The sequence below is a fragment of the Astatotilapia calliptera genome, chromosome 20 (assembly GCF_900246225.1).
Source record: "Astatotilapia calliptera chromosome 20, fAstCal1.2, whole genome shotgun sequence".
Taxonomy (NCBI): Eukaryota; Metazoa; Chordata; class Actinopteri; order Cichliformes; family Cichlidae; genus Astatotilapia; species Astatotilapia calliptera.
In genome coordinates, this window is record NC_039321.1 from 27,413,138 (window position 1) to 27,439,259 (window position 26,122).

Below are 26,122 nucleotides of genomic sequence, written 5' to 3' on the forward strand. Positions count from 1 at the left end.
AGACAAAGGGTTAAACTGCTGAGGCAGTTGAGCGCACCATCCAACCGGGCTGTGTCGCTAGGGGAAGATATAGGGTACTTGTGGAGAAGCAACAGATCTCAGCTGGAAAACAACCCCACATCTGGCACGCGGGACGACCAAATCTGAGGAGGAAAAATCTGTCAAATTTTTCACTGCATGATTAGATGGACTGGACCAGTGGATCAATCTCTGACTTCCAAATCACGAGCAGGGGCGAGAAAAGTTGCCAATATTAGTTGTGGATTTGATTTTGGCGCTGCAGAATTTGGATATTTTTTTGTTTTTTTTAGAAAGGGGGAGATGATCGTCACATGTTTTCTGACTTAGCGTTTTCTCCTATAGGAAATACCATGCGTAAAAGCCAATATTCTTTTTTTCCCTGGCAATAATATGTCTTCGTGGACGGGAAATAAGTCCAACATCTTTGCGCCCGTGGACAGGAATTAAGTATAACATCTGGAGGCAACAACTCAAAACACCTTGTCCAGTCTATTCGACTAAAACGTTTACAAACACCGATCGAGTTCCACCACCCGCGTTTTGCTTTTTTCAGCCTCCAGACTGAGTTTGGTTACAGGTGGTTTTCATCGCGCTTTACCATTACTATGCACCTTAACAATCAGCAATAAACGAGCCACATGGGTGTGAAATGAAGGCTCACTTTGCTTTAATTTTCTGATTTTTTTTTTTCCAGCGGACAACAGTTTGAACCAGGGGCGAACAGCCAGTAGGTCTGCTCCCATTGCTTCTAAATGATAAGCTCGGTTTGTGTTTCGTCTTACCGAGGACGCAAGTCAGGCAACAAACCTCCGTCTAAATCATGTCTGAAGGAAGACATGGCCAGAGGGGAAGACTCGGATAAAATTATTATTAACGTAGGCGGCACTCGACACGAGACCTACAAGAGCACCCTCAGGACCCTGCCGGGGACGCGCCTGGCATGGCTAGCAGACTCGGAGTCGCAGGTCAGCTCCGACTCAGACATTGCGTCCCCGAGTGCCACCGAGTTCTTCTTCGACAGACACCCCGGCATCTTTGCGTACGTGCTCAACTATTACCGGACAGGCAAGCTGCACTGCCCGGCTGACGTCTGCGGGCCTCTATTCGAGGAAGAGCTGGCGTTTTGGGGTATAGACGAGACTGACGTGGAGCCATGCTGCTGGATGACCTACCGGCAGCACCGGGACGCGGAGGAGGCCCTGGAGATATTTGAACCGCCCGACCCAGAAGACACCGACGACGAGAGAGAGATGCCGAGGAGGTTCGGCATCGAAGACGTCCCCGACAGGTCGAGAGGCTGCCGCGAAGTTTGGCAGCCAAAGATCTGGGCGCTGTTTGACGACCCGTATTCATCTAGAGCAGCCAGGGTGAGTTCAGCAGGCGGCCCTTTAACGGCCACATGTCAGAGTGCGTCCGCAAAAGCCCGCTGTGTCATTCCAACTAGGAAAAAAGGCGCACATGTTGTCCAAATCAACAGATGTCAGCCAGTCAGGCTGCAGCAGCTACTGATGCAGCTACAGATCTGTAAACTGTAACGTGGCTGTAGCTGTCTGTATTTATCCAGTCTGCGCCTTGTCTGTCTGTTTTTAGGACATGACAGCTTTCAGGCCAAAGTTTATATCTTTACATTAGTTTCACTGACTGTTAAAAATATAGTTTTTTAGTTGAACATCAGGATTAAAAGGAACATTATGCAACCACTAGTCTTAAACAATTACAAATGAATTATAAATGATAGTTTAGAGATTAATATTCTTTTTGTTTGACAAGTTTTGAATAGATTGAAATAATAAATTGACAAAAGTATGTAGAAAGCTCTCTTTTGTTTCAAAAAGTGTGCTAAGAGTCTGACCTTGGAGAGTTTTCTGTGCTATGAAGTCAGGCTTTATAGTACATCCATCCGTTGTCTTCCACTTCTCCAATTCAGGCTGGTAGAGCAGCTGGAGCCAATCCCATCTGGCTTGGAGCAAAGTCTTGCAGCCAAATTCAGCATGTAACATCTGCTCTAGCATTGTTCTTCAGTACATGTTTTCTCTGTTTTGCTACTCTATACATCTACTACAATACACAAAGAAAAAATCTTTTTAGCCCATCATTCAAACACTCTTTATTTGACAGCTGCTTATACTTTTAAGAAGCATTTCTTATTATCTTACACTGCAGTTTTTACACCATACAGTGCAGGAGTCTGTGTAGTCGTGAGTTCATTTAAGAAACTGTTTGAACCCCACTGAGTTAAAATGATCACACATTTAACAAAAAAGCAAACATCCAAAGCTGCAAAAAGCAAATGAAAATATATCTTTCAGAACGTCACTGAGGGTGGGGGAGTCCTTTGGTATGCCTTTTAGGTCTTTTGAGACAGTTATATATGAGAATGCTGTAGTGTTTTTGCTTTAGTCCAAGACAGACATCTACTAAGATTTTAGACATATACACTATTCAGCTATTTCACAGCAACTCAGTGCATTTAAGCATGAAAACATGGTCAAGATGACCTGCTTTTCCTACACAACCATTTTTATGATTTACAGAGAATGACATGAAAAAGACAGTCTATCCAGTCACTTCTCTGAGTTGTTGTCAGAAGTCAAAGGAGAATAGTCAGATTACTTCAAGCTGATAGGAAGGCAACAGTAACTCAAATAAGCACTCCTTACAACCAAAGTAAGCAGAAAAGCGTATCTGAATGCAAGACTCATCAAACCTGAAGGCAGGTAGGCTACATCAGCAGAAGACCACACCGGGTGCTACTCCTGTTAGCTATGAACAAGAAACTAAGGCTACAGTTCACACAGGATCACTAACATTGGTGAATATAAAACAGAATAAATGTTGCCCAATCTAGCAAGCCTTAATCTATACTGTGACATTTAGATGCTAGGTTCCAAATTTGGCATAAACAACATGAAAGCACGGATCTCTCCTGCCTTGTATCATGAGTTTAGGCTGCTTCTCGTGATGTCCACAGTGTACCCATCGTCTGATGGCTGCTTCGAGCAAAGATAACACACCATGTCGCAAAGCTCAGATCATCTCAAACTGGTTTCTTGAACATGGCAATAAATTCACTGTACTCAAATGACCCCCGCAGTCACCAGATCTCAATCCAACAGTGCACCTTTGAGTTGTGGTAGAACAGGAAATTCACATCATGGATGTGCAGCAGACAAATGTGGAGCAGCTGTGTGAAACTGTCATGTCAATATGGACCAAAACCTCTGAGCAATGTTTCCAGAACCTTGTTTAAATCTATGCCACAAAGAATTAAAGCGATTCTGAAGGCAAAAAAGGCAGTGCAGGCAGTCAAAGCAAAGTGTACATAATAATGGTCAGTTAGACCTCGAGGTCTGTCTCTGTTTGATATCATATGAAGAAACAAAAAGAAATTGAAACAGACTGCAGTATTTGGAAGTTAGGAAGTGTAGGGATCTGTTAAAAAGTAAGATCTCTACATCAGTCAAAGCTGCAGAGCATATGAAAATCCATGAGTTAAACATTTTACGTTTTAAAAAACAACACACAAAAAGCTTCATGATGCCTCACTCTGAAAAAGCGATGCTAAGTACTGTGGATTTTTTAAGGACCTGAGCTCTTCAGGATCCAAACCTTTTACTGTGCTCTCCACACATTTGTTGTGCTGTTGATAGCTATAAAACATTACATATTTATGTATTGATCTGTACAAGAAATTCATTTTTTTTCTAAAATGCATTTCAATACCTGAATTTTCTCTGAGAGGCTAAACATCTCTTTCAATCATGTGAATAACGTTTTTTTTTCTCCCCTAAATATACGTTACGAAATTGTGGCAAAATACTGAAAATAGCAAAAATGCTGTTTCATGACAGGAATACAGAGCCGGTGAAGTGTTCCCACACATCCTATTCAAGGTTTGCACTCAAAAGGTGCTCAGAAAGATGAGTGTTTAAAAGGCTGCAGAAGCATAGACCCGTGTACCGTAAATCACACCGTATTAATCAGTAGATGGACATCTGCTGTACTTACACTAGTGCTATAAAAAAAGCTAAAAGGCTAAAAAAAAGCTAATCATTTGTTAAAAATTTTTTTTAAGAAACTTGACTGTGCTTTTGCCAATGCTAAGTGACATGTGAGTAAGGTTTTATGCAAAGATCTGCATGATATATAAAAAAAAACAACCCCAAAAAACAGAGATCTCAGTTATTTATCAGATTTGGTTTATAAAAAAAAAAGGTTCCCATCTTTCCACGAGGGGTATCATCCTGCTGTAAACATTTTGAAAGCATGCTATAGCTAATGGCTCAGCAACAAAAGCAGGATGCTTATTGAAGTAAACATGAAAGCAAGTATCGAGTATCATTTGCAAGAGTTTTTTCGGCAAAAGGCCAGGAGCTTTCATCGGGCAGAAAGAAAAATACATTTAGCTCAGGAAGGAGAGGGGCTCATGCTAACTCTAATTTCTATTTGTCTGTTTGTGCAGTTGAATAGTCTGTTCAAACACTCTCACAGCATTGCCGAAGAATAATGTTCCCGCTGCACGCCAGCGACACTACAAATAGTGTTTATTTTAGCTTCTCGTCCAGGTGGCATTCGCAGGCTGTCGCTGTTGAGGAGCCCACATCTCTGAGTCACAGCTGCCACTGCGTCGGTGTCGTCTGAAGATGACCCGCGCTGTGCCTGCCAGTTAATCACGTCTGTCTCTCACCGCTGAATATTTGTAAATTAATCAATTAGGATTTGTGAAGTTTTGTGAAAGATCTACATGTGAAGCTTTCTGAAATATTGCAGAAGGGAGGCGGATAATGGAAATGGATAAGATCCTCTTTATCCATTTCCGTTCCAGCCACTTCATATATGTATGTTTACTCTGTGTGCATTCTGAGAGCATGCTTTCTGAAAGGATGTGGGGCTGAATTTTGAGGCCTTTATGGCCTTTTTATTTCAGAGAGCCTCTAAGCTCATCTCAGGTAATGTGATTCCTAAAAGCTGGAGGGAAGTTAATCTGTCCATCATGTAAGCCACATCCTCTTTGGGATCAACCAAGACTGGAGACGCAGCTCTTTTAAAGCGAGCACATGAGGCCATTATACTGCGAGTTCACAGAGTGCAGTCCCCTGGGAACATTTAATAGAGCCCAGAAGAATGCGCTACTATACATTTTATGCATCTCCAGTTTATGTTAGACCAAGAAAGAATTTCTCCTCAGGTTCTTCTCAGCTTCTGTTTTCAACTCAATTTACTGAAGAAAAGTAGCCACCTGTATGTTGGCTCTTTATGTTAGCGCCATCAAAGACACCACGTGATCTTATAGGGCTGCCCCATTGAGCGTAGCAGCTTTGCTACGTGTTTACTCTCAGGTCTAATTTTCAGAGTGTTTACACTCACATTAAAGTGGCTCCATAGCGTGGTGGATTACACATTCGCTTGGCGAATGAAAGGTCACTGCTTCTATTCCAGCTGAAGACACAAATCATCTTTGCGGTTGCATCAGGAAAGGTGTAAAACTGCCAGATCAAACGTGTGGAACTACTGTGGTAACAAGTAGTAACAAGGGAGCAGCTGAAAGTAGCTAATACTTATTCATATGTACATAAAATTGCAGATATATTTTTTCTGCACTATTGAACTGTTGATCTGTTGGTTACATCGAATGTATGTGATGAACTTGTCCTAAAAAGTGAAGCCAGTGTGTTAAACATGCATTCTTTATAATGGCTAGCATGGACAAAGTTCTCTGTTTGGGGGGGGGGAAAAAAAAAATTGATTGTGTTGAGGGTCAAAGGTCAAACTGTCCCCATTTATGGGTTGTGCCACACTTTTCACAGTCCGATACAAGTCGGTCACCATTCAAACTATGACTCCAGAATGTGCTAGGTTTGTTGCAAATAATTGGATGCGGCGAGGAGAGGCAGGTCTGACTGTGAAACTGCATGCTCCTTAAGATCTTGTGGTTGAAAGGGCATTAGTGGATGAGGCACACAGATGACCCCTTGATTTTAAATTCGATTTTTAAAGTAGATTTCAGTCAGTGTAACTGAAAATGAGTGGCTGAGCCCAAAAACATTAGCAGGAAAATCTTTACAGATGTTACGATGGAAAACTGTTGTCCCATACAGTTATATAGGACCAGAAATCTTTTTGTAATCACAGCTATCATCATCTGTTGGTCTTCATATAGAATATAACTTGCAGCACTTCTGCATTGGCTTAATTTTTCTGAAGCCACATCCATGTTTTATACTGGCTATGGTACGGGCATTAGCTGATCAGTTCCATCCTTGAATCTAAAAATGGTCATGTTCGCTTTAAAAAAAGAAGAAGCCCCAAACAAAAAATCCTAACAACAACAGAGGCTAAAATCAGAATGCACAAATCATTATGGGGTTTCATGGTGGCTATGTCCATCTTTTATACATACTAAAATACAATAACTATTAAACACATCACCAATTTTATAATTAAATACATCTAAAGGTGCCATTGACATGAAATTCTCACCAAAGGGATTCTAAGAATGGACCAAAATCGTACCTGAGAAATGCATGTGACTAGTTCCTCCATACAGGAAGCTGTCATCACCAGCAAAGGCTTGTGACAAAGTATTAAATACGTTTCAGTAGGCATGTTCAATACTTTTTCCCTGTATCATTTCTCATTATTACACATAAACTATGGGCATCTATGGATTCATTTCTTTGTATGTGTGGACTAGATAGTTTGTGAGATTTTCATGTCAGTGGCACCTTTAGAAATATATTAACTTAGAAATTTGGTGATGTTTTCAATACTTATTTTACCCACTGTATACAGGCTATGTTTGGGCCGTCATTTAGCCACAAGCTCGTCCTAAATTGTTCAGTCTATCAGTTTAAAGTGGAATTAAACAAATAGGTTTAAATACTTTCAACAACCTCTAATAAATAACACATTTCTGTTGTTGTTTTTGTTGTTTTTGGTGAAAGTACAGAAAATAGGTCGTGTTGATATTATATTATTTCATCATTGTCTGTATCTGTATTAAAGATTGCTGATCTTCTCCACAGTCCATTGGGAGGTGAGTTGTCTCTGCTGATGAAAAAATATGGGTCTAAATGTGCTGCTGCCCACTTGGCTGCATAAATCAACCAACAGAGGGCAAAGCATAGACTTTATAAAATATGGATGTAGCCTCTGGGTTTGAAAAGTGAGGTCAACATTAAAGTGCCTTAAACCTGCATTTTTTTCTCATTTCTTTTAGCATTGAAACCATCCCGATGACTTCATAGCTTAAAGTCTTACATTTTGGAATTTATTTTTCTGTGGTCCCCAATCAGTGTGCAGGTAGACAATGAAAGGGTTTGTGTTCCTGTGTCACTGACACAGTTCTTTGCCTATGAACTTGCATCATGTCTCTCAAAGGAGCTTGCAAAGAAAAGCGTCTGGACTTCTTTAAGTTACTTGAAGACGTGGGGGGCCAGGTGGGGCCAGGTTTCACAATGAACTCACCCGAAACTCTGGCTGATTGGGACCCACACCCAGTTTCACACCTTGGCTCAGGCGATTAGAGGATCATCAGGGGGTCCTTTTGTCCCTCTGTGGGGGGTTACTCTCACTAGGTTTATATCTGGGACTCTCCACCATTTGACCTTAGAACTGAAGAAGCTTCTCGGATGAGAGGTGAAACGTCTTCAAGTAACTTAAAGAAGTCCAGACGCTTTTCTTTGCAAGCTCCTTTGACTACGATGACCTGGATGACTGAGAACCTTCACAGACATCATGTCCCTCAGTTTAACTGTCAGTCGGTCGCTGGCTTGTGATGTCTGATTGCAAAAAAATCTAAGATAACTAAAAAAAAGCTCAGCTGGAGGCTTCATAATAGGATTTTATATCCAGAGAGTCTCTATATCATCTATAAAGAGGCTCTGAGGAAACATCTCTTTGCAATCCTTTTTGTGACATGTGACAGTTAGACTTGACATCAGCATTAAGTTTAGACTAGCGCTTTCTTCCATAATGCAATATTTCATTAGTTCCAGGCTTGTTGACTATAATTAATTACGGCTGTGGTAATGGGCTACACATTTTTAATCTGTGGTGAACAATTAAAGCTGTCTTTCCCACAGAAAAGAGCATTGCATTTTTCTCCCACAGAGAGGCAAAAATCAATTAATATCAGTAAACCAAGCGACAGACTGATGTGGGATTCTTGAAGTCTGCTGCATTTTGAGTTTCCTGTTTGACTGATTGAATTTTGTCTCAGATATACATATAGATATATATTTTTAATGAGTGACATTAAACTAGATTACATACCATGACTCAGTTTTTTTTAAAGCCCCCATGAGGAGACTGTTTTTGTGTTTTTATGCTATATAAATTCATTGAAACTATATTGATATTGAACTAACTATCGATCACATCACAGCTTGATGATCACAGCTTTGCACATTACTGGTTATGAAAAACATCCAGAGTTCGATGCACAGCTGACAAATAATTAAAGTGTGTTCTGAGTGAAACACTAACCTTTCTGGGATCAGCTTTCACAATGCCAACACCTCTCTCCTGGCTGCTCTGTGAACTGAACACAGGATTTGATTTTTCGCACATCATCAAAGCAGCACAGCCTTGTTAAGGAGACTTTCTAACAGCCACCGGTCTCAGTGAAAGAGATATAATCCTGTGTGATTATACTGGTTGTTTACTCTGCTCAGTTCTCAGCTGTTTGCTGAAAACAGTTCAGTGTCTGGGATGCCTGCACATAGTTGCAGACTTTGTTTTGCAGACAAAAAAAATAAATAAATATGCATTACTGAAAATATCATGTTTCTTTATTTTTTATTTCATTTATTGATGCAGATTTTTTTTTTTAAAGCTATTTGAATGCCGCATTGATATAATACGTTTAACTTAATGCATCTGCACATTTCATACATCTGCCAAAGGCTCCTTTTCACTGGCTGCTATTAGAGGACACTTGAAAGGATTTGATTGATTATTTTCATGGATTCTGACATTTGAAAGGCTTGACTTTGCACTATTTTTTTGAAATCCCGACATCAAATATATGTGCAGTCTTTTTTCTTTTTTTAATTTCAGCTGTTAGGAATTACTTCAGTCAATATTTTAAGATACTGCAACAGGATTGTCTTTGCTCAAAGGTCAGTGCCAGAGCTTTCAACCACATCCCATATACTTCAGCTGGCTGGAGAGTGTCGGTGGTTGTAAATAGAAGGAAGGCGTTTGGTGGAGTATTTGGCATCAGATGTGCAATTCCAGAGGTTGAGATTTGTATTGAGACAACTGATGCTATCCACATGTTTCGAGTGTTCACAGAGTAGGTGCTGTGCTGGCTGTTTGTGACTTGTTGCTAGATGTTACAACACTGGTTGATTTTGTCCATGCAGATCTCTCCACCTCCTTATTAAGTATATTCTGTTTTGTGGAGGAGGCACCGTGTCACTAATCTTATGTTGTGTCCCTGCTAACACACCCTGATCAGAAATGAATGGTAGTTAAAACTGAAGGTGACGTAATGCCCCTTTTAATTGATTTGGAAATAAATGTTAGAACTGCCCCTTAGATCTCCTTAAAAATTTTGTCTCATTTTATGCATGCTCGCTACCAGCTTGTCAAATATTTCTGGTTCCATGAATCTATAAATTATAAATATCTGGTAATGAACCACTCCTTTCCAGATAGCCGGGAGAGGAGTGGAGATTAATTCATTCACGTCCCGGCTTGCAGACGTGAACAAGTGTGACATGAATTCTAAGAAAATCTCGGTAGTAGCTGCTGTCATTGCCTTTGGAGCTGCTGATTGTTCAGAAGGCTCATTGTTTTGGTTTCTGCATATAGCCTGTCCATATTAGTAACAGAGTGTACTGTTCAACAGCTGGAGGTGATGCTTGTGATAGGATTCTCCAGCTGCTGTGCACTTATGCACAGCCTGCTGCCTGTTGTGTGTCATGTTATGGCTCCTTGTTCTGCTTTTCCCAGCTGCGACCTGGCTGCTGTCCCCTCTGGGGACCTCTGCTCTGTCTGGACGCTCACGCATAGTGACCTTGGATTGTCTTTTTGGCACCTGCAGTATTAAAAGGGTGACCAGGTGTCTCGCTTTATATTGGACTGAACAACATTTTTATCCTCTTGTCCCCTCTCCCATAATTTGGCATTTTGGTTGTCTAAAGTTTACAAAAGTCAACAAATGTCACTTATGAGAAAGGTGGCTGAAAAGATGATATGCATGCATATATACCCGTGTCAGTGGTAGTTGTTTTACACTCAGGTGTAAAAAGAGAACCACATAAAAAAAAACACAAAACAAATTAACTTCCATTTAAACGTCGACTCCATCCAATCCAGGTTTGGGCATCCTCGCATCCTCTTTGCCCCACGTTTAGATTGTTGATATCGGGTTATGTATTAAATAACCTCAAATGTGTCTCTCTACTCCGTTGCTGTCGACTACTTAATATTTTCCCCATATCATTAAATGAATGAGTGGTCAATCCACAAATCATTATCAGCTCTGCAGTTCTCAGATCTACCACACTTTGTTGTAAAAAAAATAAATAGAGATAATAAATATCTATTGTATATATCAGCCTAGAAACAAACTGTTGATCAAGTGGCAACCCAAAGCACGAGCCAAAGACAGAAGGTCTCCATTTGATTCAAAACATGTCTCCTAATGAATGTGACGTTCTCTGTCCCTGCTGCATGTGTCTTTACAAATCACTGTTCTGCATCAACTATACAAAGCGATGATATAGTATTCAATGTTTTTTGGCTTGTTTAGTTAAAATGAATAAAGCACCTTAAAATAATAAAAAATAAAATTAATGTCTCAAATGATGTCAAGCGATCTTAGCAGGAGACAAAGATATCAAAAAACATCCCATCCATCCATCCATGGCTGGGTTGGACAGCAGCATAAGCAGAGAAGCCAAGACCTTCCTTTCCCTAGCCACCTCATGTAGCTCATGTGGGGAAACACCAAGGCAACCCCAGGCCAACAGAGGCACATCATCTCTCGAGTGTGTCTTGGGACCTCAACACAGTAAGACATGTCTGGAACACCTCGTCCAGCAAACATCCTAATAAGATGCCTGAACCACCTCAGTTGGCTCCTTTTGATGTGGAATAGTAGTGGCTCTGCTCTGAGTCTCTCCCAAATGACTCAACGTCTCATCTGATCTCTAAAGCTGAGCTCAGACAAACTTTGGAGAAAGCTTGTATCTGCAGTCTCCTCTCGGTTGTTAGCCAGAGCTCTTGACCATACGAGGGTATGGCTGCAGATTAATAAACAAAAAACCTCAAACTGAATTAATGTAGCAACATAAAGTCACACTTTTAGATTCTTACTTTTTTCCTACAAGTTTTGACTATAAAGTAAAAGTTGCATGTATGAAAATAGTAATATGTGGCATCAGAAGTTTACTTTATATAAGTATACCCAGTTATTACAAATACAATATATCACTATAGATGTTATCGATACATTAATATATCAATAACAACTGAAGTGTCCGTTTATTCTTGCAGTTGGTTGAAGAGGCTCTAACTGTCACTAGCCATTGGAGCTTTGAGTAAGATCGTATGGCCTTGATCAGCAGACGGCAGCAGCTCAGCTGTCATCAGATTACAGTCATTACCAGTTACATCCCTGATCTGAACAGTGGTATAAGGACAGTGTCAGAGGTGAAATGTCAGCAAAAGTCATCAGAAATTGCAGCATTTCTGCTCATACAAATGGCAGAAACAGGCAGAATCACACAGAAGCACTTAAGCACAAATATGTTTAAAATTGAGCAAAAGTACCACGAATAGATGTAATTTATCCCCATTATGGCAAAACAAGAAGCAGGTAATGGAAGTATTTCAGACAGGCCAGAAATAACTGGGAAAGATTCAAAATTTACAAATAACTATTAAGCTACTTAAATATTGTCTCGATCTCAGCTTTCAACCCCAGCAAGATTATAGAAGCTGAAAAATAAAAAGCTCTGGCATACAGCTCGCTTGGCCTCACAGTGCTTTGGCTGTAAAGAGTCCTTATGGCAATCACTCCAACAAGGTGACTGTGTTGCGTTGAGTATCTGTTGCTGGACTACAAACGTGATGTTATGTCAGCTCTTAAATAAACTATACACATACATTTAAATACTGGAAGCTTTACTGACTGAGATAAACAGTCACCTACATGGATGTATAGAAATAACAGAAATATCACATCGTAGACTTCACTTTAACCCCAGGTGAATGGGCCATGATGCACATGCACAGAGCTGTAAAGTCAGGCTGTGTCATGTGATTGCACTCTTTACACTGACTATTTTATGAGAAGAGTAGCTGTCACTGCGTGTGTCAGGCCCCCTGAGATTCTTCCCTGTAGAGATGATTCTGGCTGCAGTACCCAGCTCTGTTTAGTTGTGGGATAAACTGTTTGGCATTTGAATAAACTGACTGCTGTCAGACCCTTTTAAGCTCATCACAAGCTCCTGAACAACCACAGGACTCAAAGTGACTGCTGATCTGTTGTTATACCACAGGAGCACTTTCTGTTTGGTTAGGTTTTTTTTTCAAAGCCAAAAGTCCAACCATTTCCTCAGCTGTAAGAAAAATGTTTATTCATACTCCATACATCCATCTTCATCCGCTTTATCCGGGGCCGGGTCGCGGGGGCAGCAGCCTAAGCAGAGAAGTCCAGAACTCCCTCTCCCCAGCCACCTCCTCCAGCTTATCTGGGGGAACACCAAGGCGTTCCCAGGCCAGCCGAGAGACATAATCTCTCCAGCGTGTCCTGGGTCTGCCCCAGGGCCTCCTCCCAGTGGGACATGCCCGGAACACCAACCCCAGGAGGCGCCCAGGAGGCATCCTTGTCAGATGCCCGAACCACCTCAGCTGGCTCCTTTCGATGTGGAGGAGCAGCGGCTCTACTCTGAGCCCCTCCCGGATGGCCAGCCACCCTTTGGAGGGTGGCGGCTCTACACTCAGCTCCCTCTCCACCACGACGGACCGGTGCAGCGTCCGCATCACTGCAGCCTCCGCACCAATCCGTCTGTCGATCTCCCGCTCCCTTCTCCCATCACTCGCGAACAAGACCCCGAGATACTTGAACTCCTCCACTTGGGGCAGGAACTCGTCCCCGACCCGGAGTGGGCACTCCGCCCTTTTCCGGCTGAGAACCATGGCCTCAGATTTGGAGGTGCTGATCCTCATTCCCGCTGCTTCACACTCGGCTGCGAACCGTTCCAGAGCGAGCTTTATTTATACTCACCAGAATAATTAATGGCACTTGGAAAAAATAGATTATCAGTAGATGTGTGCAGCCAACATTTGGATCTGACTAATGATGAAACATTATTTTATTTTAAAACACTGTTGCAAGTGATGATAATTAAGGAGGAAGAATTTTTCCCCTCTTCAACAGGTTCAGGAATGGCACCAACAAGATGTATTAACACTTCTGTGTCATCTGAATATTTCTGTGTTTTAATGTGAATTTAGAGTCACACAAAATGAAACTACCTCCACACTTAAAAGCGTGATGATTGGTGTTAATGATGGAGTTTCACTGTGGTGATTAGTTTGTACCTGCAGTTTGACACGTACAGATTTTAAATTCTACTGCTGGGTAGAAGATGTCTTTGGTAACACTGTGCGGCATGAAAATGTGCATAAAGGAACACATTTCAGAACTCAGGAATGACCTGATACAGTAGCTGATGTGTGATGTGTGTTTTCTACCCTCACATTAAATAAAGAATAGCATCTAGAATCTATATATATCTATAGATAGATATCACAAAAGATTAATTAGCATGGAAGTAATGAATATGTAGTTAAGTCTGTCTGCTTCTTATTTTGAGAAGAGCTTTGCACATTATATATTCTGGGTCTTTCAGTGAGGGAAGAGACGTAGATGTAGTTTTAAGAATTTATGACCAGGTAATTGAACTTTTATGAAACCATCAGACAGCAGCTATTATTCAAAGCAGATCCTTCCAACAGATCTCGAAAGGATCTTTAAATTTTCGCTGTCACAACGCCTGTCTCTAGTCAGTTAGACATTTGCTGTACAACCTGGTGGAAATTCTGCGTAGTTTGTTCCATTATGACTTCCACAGCTGCTTGGGAGAGTGCAGCCTCTTTCCTCATTACAAATAATGGTCTTCTACTCCTCACTCAATTATACTAACAATGTGTGATTAAAGGTTTTTGTGAAATGACAAAGTATTGAATGTTGAGGATGGATGGATGGATGAAGGGAAGGGAATTAACGTAGGAGGAGGAAGTTGTTGGAGTTAATGGCAGGAGGAGGCTCAATATGGGGGCAGGTGTTGTGTCACCTGAGCTGATTACGGCCCCCAGATAGTACCTGGAAAAAGAAAGAGAAGAGAGGGATGCCCATGATTGAATAAGAGGAGATGAGAGGAGGGAAGAAAAGATGAATGGATGGGAATAGAGAGCAATGAGATAAGGTAAATGGATGGGGGTGAAGAAAGAGTGGATTGGAACCAGACTGGACTGAATGGGTTTACAGAGCATAAGCAGACTTGACAGGTCATTAGATGAATATGTGGCTAATGTGTGCAGCTCTGCTGCCACGCCTAAAACAAGTAGTTAACATAATAATGTCCAACTTGGGCTTATGGTTTGGAAGCCCTGTTACTCTCGTTTACTTAAAGTTAGAGCGATTGGATATTATTCAGTTTGGTATTCTGCTGTATTTAGGTAGAGTTATTGTACAGCAGCTTGTGTAAATGTGTAATTACAAAGCATACATCTTGTGCAAGTTTTCTACCCCCCACTAAAGAAACTGGAGTCAGCTCTGTTGCCTTTCCATTATGCAAAGCTAACTTTGTATTCAGGCGGGAAGCCAGGGGGTAAATTTGGTTGAGCTACCACAAACACCACCACTCCAACATCCTCTTGATATAATTCACTGCTGACAGATGGAAAGAGATGACTAGTGAGAGCCTTTTATGAGACATTCAAACAAACTAGCAGCATCTGAAAAGCTACTTTTAGCTCCGGCAAATGTATAGATATTGGGGTATTTTTTAGCTTTATCATATAATTATGGTGTTGGTATAAAAAATTATTAGGCCTTTTTATCTTGACACATATATATCTATAATCAGTTCTTGCGCTGTTGTCCTATAACAGGTTTTGTCTGGTGTTTACACGGAGCTCCACCTTTCAGGGTTAACATTTGAGACCCTCATACAGCACGTGAAGAGGGACTGGGACAATGGGAAGTCCAGAGGGGGTTGATGAAATGCTGGCACCATGTTTTATTAATTGAGCCTGGAAAATGAGGTGCTGTAAAAGTGGCCGGGTCTTCAGAGAAGCTTAATTATTTGGTGCCGGCTGCATATCTGGCCCTTGTCTGCAAAAGCTTTCTAATAGGAAAGCACTGAAGAGACGACACATTGAAAATATATTTTATATGAGTATGCATGTCTGTGAGCTAGATACAATGAATGGAGATAAATTAGCGCTTAATTAATGTCCTCTAGAAATTAAAAGCTTTTATTATTAGAGTCTATGTTGACATGGTTACACCCCTTAGTTTCAGTCACTAAAAGAAAATAATTGTTAAACATCATTTTTGTCTCTTGCGATCTGTGACTCTCACATAATGAGCACTGTTAGTGCTGATGATGTTTGGGGAAAACGTGCCTGCAGAGCAGGAGATCCTCCCGGGGCACAGTTTTGCTTTTACCTCCTTCCCAATAGTCCTGTGCCTCAGTCGTCATCTTCTCAGGGGATCAAAGCAGTGAGCACCTCAGTGTTCTACAGGGACAAATATAAAGGTTTTAGTGGTTACAAGCTCCACAATATGTGTTATGCGTGTTGATTTATCTATTTAGGGTTTGTTTTTTTTAAGTGTGCAGTATCAAGTTTACTCCAACTCCATCAGATGTCCACTTCTTATTGTTTTAGTCTAATTCCACTGTGAATTAATGTCCCCATTGAGCCTTTCAGTGCAGTATTTGTTCTTTTCCTCATGAGATTTAGCTGACTCATATGTGAGATTCCCTCAAGGGAGAAAAAATGGCAAAGTGCATGCAAGTTCCAGTTACATATTTATCCAGCTGGAAGGTTAGAAAGGCTGGAGAGGCACTACAATTTGCCCAGGTATCAGTAAACAATAAAGACATATCATGTATGAGTAAGCACACAGCGTTAACACAAACATAGACGCGCACAGCCATTGTGCTGGACCAGGTGAATGCTGTGGAGCCACATTGTTCATTTTGCCTGTCAGCAACCATAAAAGCTATTTGACCCTATTTTTCATACAAGGGAAGGCTTGCATGCAGAACACATGCTCTAAAACACGTGCGGAGGCTGTAAGGCGTTCAGCATTCTCTCCTCTCAGTTTTGCATCAGGACACTCTGCTTGTTTTTCCCTTTCTGTTTCCTTTGTGAGTCATAGAGTGATTTGTGTTGTAAAAAATAAATAAATAAAATGATATGTTAAAGACTGTTCATATTATTTTTGCAGGTGTTGTTACTGTATTAGCACCCCCTGCTGTTTGTGCCCGTCTCAGCCAGCGTTATTAGAATCACGTCTTCTGTCAGCATGGTTCAGTCTATACGTTCATGGAAAGTAATTGGTGTTAAATTGGTCTGTTTTCTCTGAGAACATTGTCCTCGCTCTCCCACAGACAAAGAGCATTTTCAAATAAGCATAAAGAAAATGCCACCTACTAAGTAGAGCTGTTGAAGACAATCTGAACCATTATTTCCTGACAGGTAAATAGCATGCCCTGAGGAGGCAAAGTGGTAGAATAATGAGTCTGATGTTTCTGAGGGAGGGTTTCACTTGGACTGGATGACTAACTGTGAGCTTTTATTTCTTGAGCTTAACTATTCATAACATGTTCTTGCATTTGGTTCAAAAAATACATTCACTTTGTAAGTAATTATGAAAGCGCATGCCAGCAAGCCATACGAGCACTCATTAGGACCTTTGCTTTCATCTCAGTTACACAGATGATTAGTGGATGATTGTGAAGGTTTTGGATTTGGGTTTAGTTTACTTGGCAAAATTTTACATGGAGACATGTTTAAAAAATTGCGTTTGTTAAACCTGGGAAATTGTTTGAGTATAAATGTTAACTTTATTAATTCACAGCTATCTTGCTGCTGCATTAGTCAAGCTACTGGACAAATGTTCCTCTGGAAATGATTCCAGATATAATTTGGTTGTTTGTATGTGTCATATTGTTATTTTTTTACCTGCGTTTTTTGCATTCGGTCAGTATAGTTGGGGATACTGAGGGCTCATTTTTATCCTCCTATGTGAAACTCGCTTCACAGGCAATGATCAGTCACAACAAACTTAAATCATTAAGTTGTTGTGCCTGAGTTAAGTTTTCCAGTGATACATAAATACAGTGTTTGCTTATTGTCAGTCAACTGACGCTCATTACCTCCCCCAGTAATAAAATCCTTCAACACACGAGAGTTGATTGGCACATCCTTTTTTTTAAACTTTGAAGTTTGAAGATAAAAGAGGTCTTATTATATATCGTGTTAATTGAAAACTCGTTTCTAGCATGGGCGCATCATGCAGATCGTGGTTTGAGCTTTAGAAACCCTATACTGGCTGTTCACTAATTGTGGGTTGACATAACATTGTATTGATTAATAGTCATTATCTTTCTCCTCCAGGGAGTTGCACTTGCCTCTCTCTTCTTCATCCTGGTGTCGATCACCACATTCTGCCTGGAGACCCACGATGCCTTCTATGAAGTGCAAAACTGGACGGAGCATGTTGTACAGGGCAACATGACAAAGAACATCACAAGGAACGAAATAGTGACCAACCCAGTCCTCTTCACCGTGGAGGGCATCTGTGTAGTCTGGTTCACGTTTGAATTTCTGGTGCGCATAATATCCTGCCCAGACAAAGTAGTCTTCATCAGAAACACGCTCAACATCATTGACTTTGTGGCCATTCTACCATTCTACCTGGAGTTGGCTCTGAAAAGTCTGTCATCCAAAGCTGCCAATGATGTGCTAAACTTCCTCCGTGTGGTCCGGTTTGTTCGAATCCTCCGGATTTTCAAGCTGACGCGCCACTTTGTAGGCCTGCGTGTCCTGGGTCACACGTTGAGGGCTAGTGTCAATGAATTCCTCTTGCTTATTATCTTCTTGGCGCTAGGTGTGCTAATCTTTGCCACCATGATTTACTATGCTGAGCGTATTGGAATCCAGCCTAATGACCCCACAGGCTGCAATCACACGCACTTCAAGAATATCCCCATCAGCTTTTGGTGGGCAGTGGTCACTATGACCACACTGGGCTATGGAGACATGTATCCACAGACGTGGCTCGGCATGATGGTAGGGGCACTTTGTGCACTGGCTGGGGTGCTGACCATTGCTATGCCGGTTCCCGTCATCGTCAATAACTTTGGGATGTACTACTCGCTGGCTATGGCAAAACAGAAGCTGCCAAAAAAGAAGAAGAAGCACAACCCAAACCCTGATGCTCCAACTGACTCAGCCTCGTTTGGGAAGTCAGAAACAAACTCGCACAGAGACAGTACTCAGAGTGACACGTGTCCACTGGCTCCTGAGGAGAACATCAGTAGGAACCGCTCAGGTGAGGCTACAGTACAATTTTTAAACTCTCTAAAATGTCAAAGGCATGTTTTCTCACAAACCATTTGTTGTGGCTACCATGCAGGTGACGGTGTTTCACGTGCTCAGGTTTTCTGGGGCAGTTTTGTTTTTGAAGCACACACTATTTAACCTTAAGCAGTAACATGGTTTCACTGGAGATGCTTCCTGCCAAATGTTCTCTTTGTGGCCTCACTAAGAGTAGTGGGGGCAAAAAAAGTGTTTCAGTCTATGGAGATTATTTTATTACTTGAAATTGTTCTTGGCAGCACCAAAAAACCCCATCCATTCACTTGCAGTAGGTTGGAGGACAAACTTATGCATCATGTGTGAACCATGAAAACTGACCTTTTAATCTTAAGTTGCACTGTATCAATGTTGCACTGTAGTAGTAGTACAAAGAGCTATCGTGTTTCAAGTCTTGTACTTTGTAGGTTTTGTAGAGTTTGCTTGACAGATGAACTGCACTTAGTCACAATGACAGCATCATACCGGGATTAAATTACCTCTCCTAGCATCTCAGTCAAACTGGATTTCATCACAGAAAAATACCAGTTTTGTGCAATATACCTCTGTCTGCCTTTGTGTGGGCCCTCGGGTCTGTATCAACTTTGCCATTTATGTTGGCATGTATTTTTGTCTTCCTGTCCAGACTCCAAACAGAACGGGGATGCAAATGTGGCCCTTTCAGATGAGGAAGGCTGTAGTTTGACCCAGCCGCTGTCCCCCAGCGAAAAGTGGACATTGCGGTGTTCCCGAGGTCGAGACAAGAATAAGAAAGAGGGCACCTGCTTCCTCCTAACCTCAGAGAACCCCAGCGTTCAAACTGGTGAGTACGTACATGCTGCATTTGAGCCAGATATGAAGCTCCAAGTTTAGCATTTTGGCTGTCACTACCTTGTTGATTTGAAAAAATAAGTGCGGGTTGGATATGACTGACAAGCTGAGGGATACTGCATACTCACACAGAAATAACTTCCAGTTCTATGGTAGCATAGCCCGCTTTAGTGTCTGTTTTACTCTAAATTGGACCACTGTTTGTCATGGATCGGCTGTGTGGCAGGCGGGAGGAGGACCCAATCGCAAGATTCACAAACACGGGGATGAACTCAAAAGCAGCTTTATTGCTGACAGGCAGAACATAGGAAATACAGAACTCAACTAAACTGGGAATCAATAAACTAACACTCGTAGGGAGACACAGGGAATCCACACAGCAATGAGGGAGAACGCTACGCCGAACAGAGGGAGACGCAGACAGAAATACACAGAGGGTTAACGAGGAAAGTGGGAACACACGGGGAACACAGCTGACACAGATAACCATAACGAGACAGGGCGGGGTGAACATAACACTGACGGGAGACGGGCAGTCAAACAGGAAGTACAGAGGTTCAGACAGGAGGAGAGAGAGCACGGGGAAAACACAGACATAACGGGCTGGGGAAACATGGAACAACCACAAAGGGAGACGAGGGCTCATAAATACACAGAGGGCACACAGGGGGGAGAGAGAGCACGGGGAGAACTTAGACATAACGGGCAGGGGAAACATGGAATAAAACATAAGGAGAGACGAGGGCTCACAGATACACAGAGGGGCACACAGGGGGTAAAGGCCACGAAGGGAAAACACTTAGGGAACAACACAACAGGGCAACTCAGGAAACATGGCCTAAGGAACAAAATACAAAAATACAAGAAAACTAAGAATACTGGGCCAACATGGCCCAGGACCATGACACTGTTGCTATATTCAAGATATGTTAAAGCATCAACTGACAAAGTAAAGTTGTTGGAAAAATGTTAACTGGGGTAAAAAAAATCAAAAGGAAAGTAGGATCATTTTCACAAACAATTCCACTTTCTTTTGCAATGACTAGCATTACCCCTTGCTGGCTTTAGCCTTAACTTCACTTATGGAGTACATGCATGTAGATTTTTCTACACAGTTTATTCTAAAATATGGAGACAATTGACTATTTTCAACATCGTCATGCTAAAATTTTAACAATACCAATTTTTTGCATCAATACGTAACTCCTGATTTTATGTAAAATTATGACCTTATATGTTAAAATTACACCTTATATTATAAATTAGCTATGATAGTAAGTATAATTACTAAAGATCAAAGAGTTTAAATATGCAAGAGGCAACGAGGGAAGGGGAAACAGGTGGGGAACTAAACACAGCTGAAGCTATTTAAAGATAATGAGACAATGGAAGTCAAGCAGGAACACAACACAACAACAAGAACACAACGACAAGAACACAACAGCTACCAAAATAAGTAACAAATGGGAAACGCTTGACATAGAGAGGCTTAACACCAAGATATGAGGGGACACGGGGCAGGAATTAAAGTTAAACTATAACCATGCCGACAAACAGAAACTAGATTGCAAAATAAAGCGAAAATAATAGTAAGAAACCGAAAGACTGGATTGAACAACTAATCTTGAAGAAATCATTTAGGAAACATGTGCTAAACAAAGACTGTACAAAACAAAAATTCAAAGCTCAGGCAACAGCCCAGGTTCCATGACATACATGAAGAATACAAAGTTAAAGGGAATTTAATGTTTTTGTTTTATACTACAAGAATAATTCACAGATTGAGGAGAAAAAAAATGAGAAGAGGAGCAATGTTTTCTTTTTTCTTTTATAAAATATTTAGCCCTGAGGGGAACATGAATATCTTTACCAATTTTTTGGGAAAGATGTTGTATAGTTGTGGGATGAATGTTTTTGTCTTACCTGAAGTGTGAGTTTGATTGACAGAGTGATTGACAGATAATGCCATCACAGTTTCCTGCTGCTAGCAAGGCTAAAAGGAACACAGTGTTTTGTCTTTTTTCTGATTCTGAGTATGCAGAGTGCTAAGATGCTTTCAGTGGTGCTTATAAGCTATTCTAAACTTCATACCTACAGTACATGGAGTGTGCATTGTGTGGCAAGATATGAATACCTGTAAAAAATGACACACAAAAACACAAATGTTTAAGAAATGTAAAACATTAGTAGTTACTTGTAGCAAAGTTTCAATAATCATCATAAATTGTGCTTATAGTTGATCTAACAAAAAGAACAGAGAGATGAACAGCACAACGAATGTTTCGCAGGACCCTTCAAACCAGGTTGCAGCAGATCGCCCCGCCCCTCCCTGAGCCTGGTTCTGCCGGAGGTTTCTTCCTGTTAAAAGAGAGTTTTTCCTTCCCACTGTCGCCAAAGTGCTTGCTCATAGGGGGTCATATGATTGTTGGGTTTTTCTCTGTATCTATGAAGCACCTTGAGGCGACTTTTGCTGTGATTTGGCGCTATATAAATAAAATTGAATTGAATTCAAACACCTGTCTTTCACCTGTAAGGGAGTAAATCCTGTTTCAACCATTATTTACCACTCAGATCAATAGAAAATCAATTGAGCCCTAATTGCATCATCAATCTCTCTGTGTGCACAGTTAGTACTCAGGTTAGGATTAGTGCACAAGTGTTCGCAGGGTACCAAGCCTAGCATGTGAGGAAAAAATGATACAGTTAAAGACACAAGATGAAAATCATGACTTGAATTGTTTATTTATTTATTTATTGACTTCTAGATCACATCAGCACACATAACCGTGTAAGCTACACGTTTGTATGCAACGCTATTATTCTTAAACAGAAGATGGGGGGTGAGGGTGAGACAAAGTTGCTGTAATTCTGCTGTGACCCTGCCATCTCTGTCTGCTTGAATGACCGCTGCATCTCATGTCTGAGCTTTCCAAACTACCCAAAAGCCTCTTGTGAGAAGAGGCTCTATATTTGGCAGCCGTGGATTGATTCCTGACACCCTGAGCACTATCCAGTCAACATCCTGACAATTGTGTGCAAACAGTCCAACATTGCTGAAGGTGTTTTGCTGAAACCCTGCACTTTGCGGAGGTTTATTTCACTACCAGGGTTTATCATAACTGGAGCACTTATGGTAGCTTTTCTCCTAGGAGAGTACACCCATGTATTTTTTTAACAGCTCATTATACAGAAATGTTCCTGAATAACTTGTCATTGCCTGAAGATGTTGATGTAAATTGGTGCTAGTTATAATGGCATGTTGTCATATGAACAAAATAAAATATAATAAAAAAAGCATGCACAATTAAATCTGTCCTAAATGAGAAGAAGTGATGTTTGTGGACAGGTTTACTCAGGGGACGAAGTAATCTGTCACTATATAAATGTACAGCCTCACAAACACAATGAAAATGACACAAATGGGGTGAAACTGTCCGACCTTGGTTTCATACTGAGCTTTCTAATAATGGAAAATTGTCTGGTCAGCTCATGAGATCACCATATAAGCGCTATTCTGGTCACAGAGACAAAAACAATAGGAAGCTGAGAAAAGCCAGAACACCTTAATACAAATCTGTGTGTGAGAGAGAGGAGGGGGGGTAATTCAATTTTTATCCTGGTATCTGGTGAGTATGTACATAATGATATCCCAGTCTGTTACAGTGGATTATATCACACGTACACAACACATTTTAGTGCACATTATCTGCAAGAAGTGCTCAGTGTTTAGTGCTCAGTGCAGAATTAAAAAGAAAAAAAACTCAGTTGTTAGCCAACATTTGAAAGTCGCTTTTTAGAGCTATGTGGCAAAGGGAGATGGTTTTGGTGAGTTACAGGGTTACAGGATATAAAGGTACATCTAATATTTCACTAGGGCAGTGTGGCTGTAATTAGAGGAATAGATAGATGGATGCAGGCTTGAAGATGCCTGGATGGTTATCAGGAACAGGACAAAAAGACAGTGCTTTTGCAGTGACTAAGGTCATCACAGGGATTCAAAAGCACATTGTATTTGTGTATTTGTGATGAGATAACCACCCGTTTGTGTGCATAATAGTATAGCAAACAGTTCAAGTGCTGCAAGAGGAAGTGGCAGGAAGCTATACAGATGAGAAGAGGAAGGTTTTCCAAGCTCAAGCGAGCCGCCATATTCCCAAGTGATTCCTCAGATATGATTCCCACTAATAGGTTTCCATTAACAACACGGATGGTCACAGTGAAACATCTGGCTCCCATGTGAAGTTCAAATAAAAGTATTGTTTTTGTCTGTGAAATAGAGTTAAAATATTAACTGATTTGTTGGTTGTTGAAAATAAAGATTTTAATAGTCAAGAAATACGTTTAGTTTTATTATTATTATATGCATCCACATTTAGGGCTTCTTCTTTCCTAGGATTAATTAATAATGGAGGGAAGGGTGGTGACCCCGTTGTTCTTAGGTTATAGCACACTCGCTTGGGTCAGTTTCAGTGTTTTTTATGCTAAGTCACTATATTTCATTGTCATTCTGTCCTTTGTGTTTCCTGACAGAGAGCTGTAAAGACATCCTTGCGGCCACGGGAAACTATGCTCAGCCGGAGGTCACCACTCTGACCTGATGCTGATTGGCTATGAAAAGGAGAAAGAGCGTGATTTCCTCAGTGGCGTACACTTCCCTTCCTGAATGAACTGCTGAAGAGATTCTTTGAATTCAGGATGAGAACTTTTGTTTTAAGTTGCATAGCACATTTATAACGTGTACACTTACTTACATGTTAGAGAGCATTTTGCATGTACTGCATGCTCAAGCATTGTATGATACTCCAAAAAATGGCTACCATTCATATGCATTTTATTTAGTGGATATGTCATAGCTTGACTCCAAGGCTCTGAAAAAAGCATCACAGATTTATTCCAAAGTGACGTTAAGGTCACTTCTCTGCCTGATTTGAAGTCGAGAAAGTGTGATATCACATTCCTCCGTGCACCAGTTGAATCTGAATCTGGCGTTCGGTCACTATAATTCAAATTGAAGCCACACACTCGATAATCTGGGTTTTCAAAAAAGACACTCTTAGTCAACTTGGATTAAAAAAAAAAAAAGTAATTGTGAATATTACATTTTACAGACCTAAAACTTAAAGAAAGTTTTCAGGGGCTTTTGTGAGTCTGTTGTAAACATCCTTTTTTATGTGTTGTTACATTCGTTACCATGTTACTTTCTATTATCATGTGTCTATTTTGGGAGTCAACACACATCAGCAAAACCCCTACATTGTATAAGGAGTGAGAAAATCTGCTTGTGAATGTAGGTTTGTACAGCAAAACGCCTACTGTGAAAAAGGACAAGATGGAAACTTGAAGTCATTGATCGATGTCAACAAATTAGACCCACGTTTTTTATTTTATTTTATTATGTGGTCTCTGTTCTGCTGCTTTTTAGAACCAACCACATGGAAACATGCAGATACTTTGCCAGGGACTAGATGTGATACGAACCCGGCCAGGAAACACATTGTTTGTAAATCCTTGTACAATAAGAGTTTAACAAAAGAAAAGAAAATCAATGGAGCAGTATTGTCTGTCTGTTACATTAGCTATACACAATTGATGTATCATTACTGGTTGAGTGAGGACCAAATGTAGACTCAATTAGATTAGATGGTAAAAGACTTTCAGTACATGTTGGTAAAGATACATACAGTACAATATCATCATCTCCACTTGTGCCTCATGTTGAGTAATGGAGTTTAAATGTGTGCAGTAGTGTAATTCAATTGGTAAGTTAACACTTCTACTTGTATTGTAAAAACTCTGTTACATATTTGGAAAAGAGAAGCAGGAGTCTTTTTCTTTTTTCAAGACTTATAATCTAGTCCTCATGGTCTACCATAGTGGCCTTATGTTAAATAAACAAAGGGAAAGCTCATTTTACCTTCATTAGAATCTTTCTATGCTGATGCAGATGTTTGTAATATATAAGCACAGCTGTATGTATGTAGCACAGTGCAATACTCTAGGTCATTAAGCTCTTTTCTTGTCTGTTCATGTGGATGCAACGTTAAAATTGCTGTTGACCAATGAAAGCTTATTTTAATAATTCACCTTTTAAGCCTCATTTCCTGTTTTCCCTGTTCCGTGTACTCAAATATGACGGTCAAGCACAGTAGGCTGGTTTAACATTTCCCCAGTATGCACTGTGTAGGTGACCGTGATGGTTTTTAACCCGGTAAGATGTCATGTGTGTATGTATGCGTGCCTGTTTGAGTGTGTGGGTGTGATGTTTAACCATGTAGGCATGCATTTATATGCAGAAAATAAAATAAAATCAATTTCTTCACAGATGTTGAAGATAAACTGAGCGTCGTGCGTTGTTATTTTCATTCACAGCTTGCATTGCATCCACATATTCTTCCCACTGCACGTTGCAAAGTTTGTGTCATCACAGCACCTCTACTGTATAGCTATTTATAGAGCGAACACCAGACTATACAGGTTGATGCTGTGCTTGTTCAGAGTGGTGTAACGGCAGTCACAGCTGTGCTTCCTGCTCTCCTGAGCTTCCACGATTATGTACCAAAGGTGTAGATGACTTACAGAACACGTCTCCATGGAGATTTGGTATGACAGGCAACGCTAATTACTGCTCGGCTGCCTCCGTCTCCAACTCTCTCTGTGT

At 40.8% G+C, this 26,122-nt stretch overlaps 1 protein-coding gene across 1 annotated transcript; it reads left to right on the top strand.

The window, feature by feature from the left end:
• On the top strand, positions 1–25,804 carry kcnc4 (potassium voltage-gated channel, Shaw-related subfamily, member 4). The gene is made up of 4 exons (XM_026154594.1): positions 1–1,388; positions 17,674–18,610; positions 19,280–19,456; positions 23,995–25,804. Exons 1-4 carry the CDS (start codon positions 774–776, stop codon positions 24,060–24,062), a joined length of 1,797 nt encoding a protein of 598 aa, XP_026010379.1. The 5' UTR covers positions 1–773; the 3' UTR covers positions 24,063–25,804.
• Positions 25,805–26,122: the final 318 nt, after the last annotated feature.

Excerpts from the sequence above, each read along its gene's own strand:
- kcnc4 (XM_026154594.1), top strand. The coding sequence starts at position 774 with ATGATAAGCTCGGTTTGTGTTTCGTCTTACCGAGGACGCAAGTCAGGC. Across the intron at positions 1,389-17,673 it reads ATTCATCTAGAGCAGCCAGG|GGAGTTGCACTTGCCTCTCT; the intron begins GTGAGTTCAGCA and ends TTTCTCCTCCAG. Across the intron at positions 18,611-19,279 it reads CATCAGTAGGAACCGCTCAG|ACTCCAAACAGAACGGGGAT; the intron begins GTGAGGCTACAG and ends CTTCCTGTCCAG.